We start from the raw sequence: 8,725 nt of genomic DNA, 5'->3' as shown, positions 1-8,725 counted from the left end.
TGTACTCCCTCTGTGCGCGCGACGGGACATGGGGAATGCATTGAGATGGTATGATGATAGAACTCGTTAAATTGTGAAATTATCGGCTCAGATTGTTAATTCATCCTGTATTTTTCACATAAAGCTCAGAAATCAGACTCCCTTAACAAACCTCTGAGTTTCCATCAGAAACTCTCAAAAAATTAGGATGAGCTCACCGCTTATCATCACCACACTGAGTGCGATTGAAACACGGTAAAGTGATCCGTTCAATAGAATGCAGATGGTATCTTTCATTCAAATTTCATTTCAGCCTGATAAAAATATGTCTCCCTAATGCTAGGGTGACTTCCAAACGCCGCGCTTAGTCCAATATTACGTCTGCCCTCGGATGTACAAGCGCAGCTACTCCTTCCAATGTTAAATAAATGTCTCGATTCACCCGCGGCCATGAGCCGGAAGACATCACCGCGGTGGCTTCTGGGAATGCACCGGCTGCTGTGTCACGTGTGCTTACGGTGGGCGGGGCCTAATGACGTCCTCCTGCAGCAGACCCCGCCCCTCATTTTTTGACGTGTTTCTGAATAAAAGAGACATTGATTTGTACAGAGAGGTCTCATGACCTTTAATCCAACTGATGAAGGTAAATTAATGACCGGAACACACCTTAACAAGTAGATGTTGTTTTCGGTAATCTGTGAGTGTCCAGTGACAGGAGCCCAGATCGCGGTGTCGGATCCAGCTCTGGCTTTGCGAGGTGAGGAGGACGCCGCCATCTTGCTTTGGTTTGTTCACTTTCGCTTCGCTCAAGAAAGCGCCATCACAGCTCGGGTAACACCGAGTGACGTTTCACGTGACTGAAGCTGACGTGATGTGTCAGAAGAACAGCGCGAGGCATTATGGGTAAGGGATAACAAGCGCCTCATAGTAGGAGCGGGCGCTGCAATGCTCCTTCTTGTCACTAGGGGTCAGGCTCCTCCCCACGAGCAGCGCCCAGGTCACCTGTGATCTGCATACCCACAATCCTGTGCGCACCCAATCCTGCTGCTCTACTTTTATACTAAATGCAGTGATCTTTGTGGCGTTTTAAATTATGAGACACAAACATTTAGGACCAAGACGGCGAGAGTACTCTTGGCTCAATCCAAATAACTTCTGGGAGTGGGTGCGACGCAGCATAACTAGATCTGCGACCCCTAACACCGGACTCATTGACAGCAATGGGGGCGGGGTTAGTGAGATGGAGGTGGCAGAAAGACTTTCACAGAGTTGCTGGTGACCAAGATGGGGTTCACAGCAGCTGAGATTTGGTGCATAATGTCAGATGCACCCAAAGGCACTTACCTGCTGACGTAACCCGGACCTGACCACCTTCCTACGCCGACACTGCACAGTGAGGAGAGAACCCTCCCGCAACCTGGACAGTGATGGAATATGGGATGGTAAATGGACAGTCATGGTGAAGCTGAAAGAGGACCCGGCCGCCCCGGTGGAATCCATCACCCTCCTTCAAGCTTCTCCGTAGGGCGCGACTCGGGCTACCTCTACTACCCCGGGCAGCCCAGACTGTGCAACAAGTGTAGTAAACCGGGCCACACCGCTAAAGATTGCACAGTGCAAGTGTGCAAGAACTGCAAAAGAGAAGGACACACAGCCAGGGCATGCAAAGAGGAAGCCCCCTGCAACCTCTGCGGTGCCGTGGGCCACCGTTTCAAAGACTGCCCGCAAAGAGCCAAGTCCTACGCCCAGGCGGCCAAACCTCCTGGGAGAGAGGCACAGGAGGAGGCTGCCGTGGCCAGCCTTCCAGTCCCAGCACCCAGAAAGACCAAGGAAACTGGGAGGAGGAAAGGCCCCAGGCAGGAGCAAGTCAAACCTGACCAAGGCTCCACGCCAGTCCTGGAGCCACAGAGCACAGAAGAAGGAATGCCTGCCATCCCTGAGAGTATGCCAACAGACAACGCTCCCCAACTCGCCTCTGAGAACCAGGAAGAAGAACCCTGGACAAAACAGGAGCGCAGGAAAAGGAGGCACAGTCCCCCACAAGTAACAAAGAAGACCAGGAAGAAACACCTGAGCAACCACAACCCCAACTCCGATCCAGAGGAGTCAGAAGAAGAAGAACAACCAGGGAATGAGGGTCCAGATGACCAACTGGAGCAAGTCACCAGAGTGCTGCAGGAGATGAGGGCGCTAGCCAGCGTCATGGAAGCGTCCCCACCACCATCGCCAGCAATAGCTGAGAAGGAAGAGGCCTCCATGGAGGAGGAAGAGCCAGAGACCAGCCACGTGGGCAAGCCAGCCTCAGAGAAGCACCAAGCAACGGTGGCCAAGACAACAGCCCCCGCGCCGGAGACCCGCCAGGAGCCTGACCAGCCCTGTAAGTAGACTTGTCACTGTGTGATAACAGCTAATTACTCTGACTTGATAGTTAGTATTTGAGCCTAAGTTAAACTCTTAAACACTAATTAAGATGGCTATTTCATTGTTTTCCATAAATGTGAGAAGTATCAGAGACAAGCGCAGATGTGCTAGCACCTTGAACTTTCTTGCCAGCCAGGAATGTGATGTGTGCATGATTCAGGAATGCTCCATCCCTTTTTCAGCTTCATACACCCACCTAGAACAGCAGTGGGCATTTGGGCCTTCTTTTTGGTCTGGGGGGAACAGCAGTAGGTCTGTAGGAGTCGCTACCTTAGTCAGAGGGAGGTGCTTCACAGTGGACTCGGTCACCGAGCTGGAAGGCGGCAGGGCTCTTGTCGTTGACGGCTCATGGGCAGGAGAACCGGTTAGACTGATCAATGTGTATGCGCCTTCTGATGTAGGTGAGAGACGGGAGCTGTTCCAGCGCCTCAGACCACAGCTGGTCACCTCCAGAACAATCATGATGGGTGGGGATTTCAACTGTATACTAGAGAGTGGTGGTCGATGTGGGACCAGAGCTAAGGAAGGATGGATGGATGATGGTGCGAAACTCCTAGCGGAGATGGTGGGTGAGGCCTCCCTGACGGACGTCATTGGATCCATGGGGGCGGACGCCAGGAATTTCACCTGGAGCCGCCCTGATGGATCTGTGCGATCCAGGATAGACTTTGTTTTCACCTCTAGATCAGTGAGGATCAGGCAGCACTCCATGGTGACAGTGCATTTCTCTGACCACAGGGCTATCAGGTTTCAGGGGGAACTAACAGGGAAGTTCCTGACAGGTCTGGGCACCTGGAAACTGAATAGCTCTCTGCTGGGGAGAGAGGATGTACAGGAGGAGCTGAGGAGGACTTACAGTGAGTGGCAAGACATGAAAGACACCTTCCAGTCCATAGGGGAATGGTGGGAATGGGTGAAAGGCAGGATTCAGGATTTCTTTAAGAACGTGGGCAGGAAAGCAGCAAGGGGGAGGAAGAGGGAGTTCAGTAGACTGCAGCAACAGCTGCAAGAACTGCACGACCTCCAACTCCGGGGATGGGACGTCATGAACCCTCTGGAGGCAGTCAAGAAAGAGCTGAGCGAGCACTTTCATGAGGAATCCAGGAGGATCATCTTCCGTTCTAAGGTGGAGAACCTGGAAAAGGGGGAGAAATGCAACTCCTTCTTCTTTAAGAAAGTCCACTCTGCGCACACCCCACTGGTTCAACTGCGCAACAGGGAGGGAATTTTGTGTGACACCAAGGAAGACATTAGGAAGGCTGTGACAGATTTCTATGGGGACCTCTACTCAGAGAAGAGGTCAGATGGGGATCAGGCAGAAAGGTTTTTGGCAGGTATCCCGAGAAAGGTTTCCACACCAGCAAGGGAAGTCCCCAACGCACCCCTCACTCTGGAGGAGCTGCACATTGCAGTTAAATCCTTCAAGTCAGGAAAGACACCAGGCAGTGATGGTCTACCAATTGAATTCTACACTTCACTGTGGGACCTAGTGGGACCAGACCTTCTGGAACTGTATGAGGAGATGGAGCAGGAGGGAGTCATGCCCCACACATTAAGGGAAGGAACGATCGCGCTCCTGTATAAACATAAGGGGGAGAGATGTGACCTCAAGAACTGGCGTCCCATCTCTCTCCTGAATGTGGACTACAAGATCCTGGCAAAGACAATGGTGAATAGACTCAAGAGCGCTATGGGAGAGTTAGTTCACCCAGACCAGACCTGTGGGGTTCCAGGACGCAGAGTGGCGGACAGCCTAGCACTGATCAGGGACACGATCCAATACATCACAGACCGGAATATACACGCTGCGCTGGTCTGTCTCGATCAGGAAAAGGCCTTCGACCGCGTCTCCCATGAGTTCATGGAGAGGGTACTGCAGGGTTTTGGGCTGGGGGAGCACTTCTGCAATTATGTTAGAATAATGTATACAGACATTTTCAGTTCAGTCATGGTAAATGGTTGGAAAACAGACCCCTTTCCTATCAGGTCTGGGGTAAGACAAGGCTGCCCGCTCTCGCCCTCTTTGTTTGTTTTGGTTATAGAGCTACTCGCGGAGTACATCAGGAAGAACCCGAACATCAGAGGGATCCCGACACCAGGAGACGCAAAGAAAGAAGTCAAGTGTTCGCTGTACATGGACGACGTCACCCTCTTCTGCACGGATGGGAAATCGGTCCAGTCCCTGCTGGAGGCATGCAAGGACTTTGGCAAAGCATCAGGAGCAAAGATCAACGTGGACAAATCACAGGCAAAGCTTTTTGGCCGCTGGGACCTATGTAACGAGCCTCTCCCTTTCCCCGTTGAGGCAGGACTGGTAAAGATCCTCGGTATCTGGTTTGGGGGACCAGGAGCGGCGGCGAAAAGCTGGAACGAACGCCTGGCCAAAGTCAAGCAGAAACTGGGCTTTTGGAGCTTGAGACACCTGAGCATTGAAGGAAAGGCTCTGGTGCTCAGGAACGACGCACTGCCCGTGCTGCAGTATGTGACACAGGCCTGGCCACTCCTGGCCAACGTAGCACGGGCTGTGAACAGCATGGTTTTCCACTTTGTTTGGCACTCAAAGATGGACAGGGTGAAAAGGACAGTCATGCACAAGGAGCATCGCAAGGGAGGGAAGGCAGTCCCTGACATCCCGACAATCCTCAGAGCCTTCTTTGTGTGTGGCTGCATCCGAATAACCCTGACGAACGAGAACAAGGACCACTCAGCTTACAAGGTCTTCCGCTTCTTCCTGCTCCCAGTATGGAGAAGACTGGGCTGGGATAAGTGGGAGAATGCAACAATGTTCAACTGGGACCTCCCCTGGTACTACAAGGAGATTGAGAAGTTTGTGGTGGAATTTGGGCTGAACTGTGTCACACCAAGCCTATGGAAGCCCAGGACAATCCACAGACTAATCAGGTCCAGGGACACCACAGAACCAGTGAGCGACCTGCCACCTGCTACAGCAACAAGGGTGTGGGAAAATGTATCCTCCCCATCCCTAACCAACAGACACAAAGACATTGAATGGATGGCCGTGAAAGGGGGACTGCCAGTCCGGTCATTCATGCACAGCAGGGGCCTGTGCCCACACAGAGAATGCCCAAGAGGTTGCCCTGCAGAGGAAACTACATACCATCTGTTCTGGGCCTGCCCTTTTGCCCAGAGACTGCGGGGAGCCTTAAAACAAGAAAAGGAAGCCCACATCCCATACCCAAACATCACTCACCACTCGGTGCTGTATGGGCTGTTTCCAAAGACACACTCAGTGGAGGCCATCCAAGGATGCTGGAGAATCCTCTGCTGCGTAAAGGACATCCTCTTGTATGCCAGGACCCGACTGGTGACCAACGGGGAGGTGGTGAGCAGGGAAGCGTGCCGCCGAATGGTACTCAACCTGCTGAGAGATTACACAGACAAGGACAACAAGGAGGGTGAGAAGGAGGAAGAACTGTAAACCCTAACCCCTCCTTCCCACTGAACTCCCCACACTGCCCCAAGAAACCAAACCCCCTTTACTACTTATTTCATATGTAAACTGACTGTGTTGTTAAAATGTGATTTGAAACAAAGTTGAAGTGGACTGCCCTTCCTAAGGGAAGAGGTACCACTCTTTAAAAACCTATGTATCGCCTACTTAAAGCACTTAATAAAGGTTTTTGAAACTAAAAAAAAAAAAAAAAAAAAAGGTGGTTCTCCCAGGGTGAGGCTCATCCATTGCACTTCGGATGTGCTGACCCCTGCGATGTCCCCAAATGCGGGATACTCGACTGCATAATTTCTGGTAGTGGGGGACTGCGTTCGCGCTTTCCCCTGATCTCTGGTATCAAGAAAGGCAACAAGAAAAACCACTCTGGAGCACCCTTAGCTGTCTCTCCAGCTTCCTTCTGGGTGCTGCAGCAGGCTGGAAATGGGGCTGGGCAAGGGGAAGAGGCATGCAAATTCAGGAGCCTGGGGAATGCTGTGAAAGGGCCTCAAAAGCTGCTTCTGGGCCTTCGTAAAAAAAAAAAAAAAAAAAAAAAAAAAGGAGGTGGGATACTTACCTGGCAGGGGAGACACCACGATCACCCTGTGCCTGCAGTACCTTTAGTGTCCACTAGAGGTCACTGTTCTGCCAAAGAGCTACCTGGTGCTATATGCACACAAGGGCACTTTTAAGTGCTACTACTGGAGCTGCATCCTGCTGAAGATACCTGCCTGCTGTGGACCTTCACCTGCCTGCTGTGGACTTCGCCTGCCTGCTGGAACCACCTGCTGTGGACTCTCACCTGCCTGCTGGAGCTGCTTGCCTGCTGAAGACTCTTTCCTTGCCTGCTGGAGCTACCTGGATACTGAGGCCTGCCTGCCTGCCTGCCTGCTGAGGGGATCCCCTGCCTGCCAAGCTTCCCTGCCTGCCTGAAGGGAACCACTGCCAGCCACCAGGAGCAGGCCTGAGGAATACCTACCTGCTGCAGCTCCCTGAAGGACCCTTCCCAAGGCACGCCGCAACAGCAAGGACAGGATGAGCAGACCGCTGAACCCCTGGTTCCACAACACGGTGAAGATGCAGAGGAAGGTGAAATCGGACGGCTCCACACCAGAGCTGAGCAGAAAGACTTTCACAGAGTTGCTGGTGACCAAGATGGGGTTCACAGCAGCAGAGATTTGGTGCATAATGTCAGATGCACACAAAGGCACTTACCTGCTGATGTTCATGTCGGAATCAATCTTCAGGAGATACTGGCAGATGTGCTGGTCAAGACGGGACGAGAAACCCTTCGCCGACTTCCACCTGGAGTGCCAACTCGTGTTGGAGGTGAAGAGGATGACCGTGCACGTCTACAACCCGCATGTCAACATCCAGGACCTGACCACCTTCCTACGCCGCCACTGCACAGTGACGAGAGAACCCTCCCGCAACCTGGACAGTGATGGCATATGGGATGGTAAATGGACAGTCATGGTGAAGCTGAAAGAGGACCCGGCCGCCCAGGATGGAATCCATCACCCTCCTTCAAGCTTCTCCCTAGGGCGCGACTCGGGCTACCTCTACTACCCCGGGCAGCCCAGACTGTGCAACAAGTGTAGTAAACCGGGCCACACCACTAAAGATTGCACAGTGCAAGTGTGCAAGAACTGCAAAAGAGAAGGACACACAGCCAGGGCATGCAAAGAGGAAGCCCCCTGCAACCTCTGCGGTGCCGTGGGCCACCGTTTCAAAGACTGCCCGCAAAGAGCCAAGTCCTATGCCCAGGCGGCCAAACCTCCTGGGAGAGAGGCTGTGAGGGGGTGGGGTGAGCGAGGGAACAGGGTCAGTGAGGGGGTGGGGTGAGGGAGGGGTCAGTGAGGGGGCGTGGTCAGTGAGAGAGGGAGCCGGGTCAGTGAGGGGGTGGGGTGAGTGAGGGAGCAGGGTCAGTGAGGGAGGGAGTAGGGTCAGTGAGGGGGTGGGGTGAGTGAGGGAGCAGGGTCAGTGAGGGGGAGGGGTCAGTGAGGGAGAGACAGTGAGGGGGTGGGGTGAGTGAGGGAGCGGGTCAGTGAGGGGGAGGGGTCAGTGAGGGGATGGGGTGAGTGAGGGAGGAAGCAGGGTCAGTGAGGGGGTGGGGTGAGTAAGGGGGCAGGGTCAGTGAGGGGCCGGTGTCAGTGAGGGAGGGAGCAGGGTCAGTGAGGGGGTGGGGTGAGTGAGGGAGCAGGGTCAGTGAGGGGGTGAGTGAGGGAGCAGGGTCAGTGAGGGGGAGGTGTCAGTGAGGGGGCGGTGTCAGTGAGGGAGGGAGCGGGGTCAGTGAGGGGGTGGGGTGAGGGAGCAGGGTCAGTGAGGGGGAGTGGTCAGTGAGGGGAGGGGGCAGGGGCAGTGTCAAGGTCAGGCTAGAAATACAAAGGGGTAGATAAAGGAGCCCTTAGCGCCTCTAATCCTGCAAAGCGCTGGACTAGTGTAAAAACAGGGGGACGCTTATGGGCGCAAGAATAGTGCCACTGCACTAGGTACAGCGCCACTTTCATAACTCTGCCCCAAAGTATTTTGTTATGATTTTGGGCTTTCACCATCAGGTAGCAACATATATGCCCGCAAAGAGCCAAGTCCTACGCCCAGGCGGCCAAACCTCCTGGGAGAGAGGCTGTGAGGGGGTGGGGTGAGCGAGGGAACAGGGTCAGTGAGGGGGTGGGGTGAGGGAGGGGTCAGTGAGGGGGCGTGGTCAGTGAGAGAGGGAGCAGGGTCAGTGAGGGGGTGGGGTGAGTGAGGGAGCAGGGTCAGTGAGGGAGGGAGTAGGGTCAGTGAGGGGGTGGGGTGAGTGAGGGAGCAGGGTCAGTGAGGGGGAGGGGTCAGTGAGGGAGAGACAGTGAGGGGGTGGGGTGAGTGAGGGGGCGG

At 54.1% G+C, this 8,725-nt stretch overlaps 1 protein-coding gene and 1 pseudogene across 2 annotated transcripts; both read left to right on the top strand.

The window, feature by feature from the left end:
- Nucleotides 1-1,012: 1,012 nt before the first annotated feature.
- LOC138276119 (zinc finger CCCH domain-containing protein 18-like) lies at nucleotides 1,013-6,049 on the top strand. 2 transcript variants are annotated; one of them, XM_069219166.1, is made up of 2 exons: nucleotides 1,013-2,356; nucleotides 4,443-6,049. In XM_069219166.1, coding segments are annotated over exons 1-2 (933 nt in total). In that variant the 5' UTR covers nucleotides 1,013-1,425; the 3' UTR covers nucleotides 4,445-6,049. The 2 variants fall into 2 exon arrangements, with proteins under 2 accessions (XP_069075267.1, XP_069075266.1); XM_069219165.1 differs by having other exon boundaries at nucleotides 2,223-2,356; nucleotides 4,443-5,925.
- An 11-nt stretch (nucleotides 6,050-6,060) lies between these two features.
- Nucleotides 6,061-6,198, top strand: LOC138276145 (U1 spliceosomal RNA; annotated as a pseudogene).
- The last annotated feature ends 2,527 nt before the right edge of the window (nucleotides 6,199-8,725 follow it).

Source organism: Pleurodeles waltl, unplaced genomic scaffold, assembly GCF_031143425.1.
Source record: "Pleurodeles waltl isolate 20211129_DDA unplaced genomic scaffold, aPleWal1.hap1.20221129 scaffold_37, whole genome shotgun sequence".
NCBI classification, from domain to species: domain Eukaryota; kingdom Metazoa; phylum Chordata; class Amphibia; order Caudata; family Salamandridae; genus Pleurodeles; species Pleurodeles waltl.
The sequence above is the reverse complement of the archived record's forward strand: the minus strand, read 5'-3'. Positions and strand labels throughout refer to the sequence as shown.

Excerpts from the sequence above, each read along its gene's own strand:
- LOC138276119 (XM_069219165.1), top strand. The coding sequence starts at position 4,535 with ATGGACGACGTCACCCTCTTCTGCACGGATGGGAAATCGGTCCAGTCC.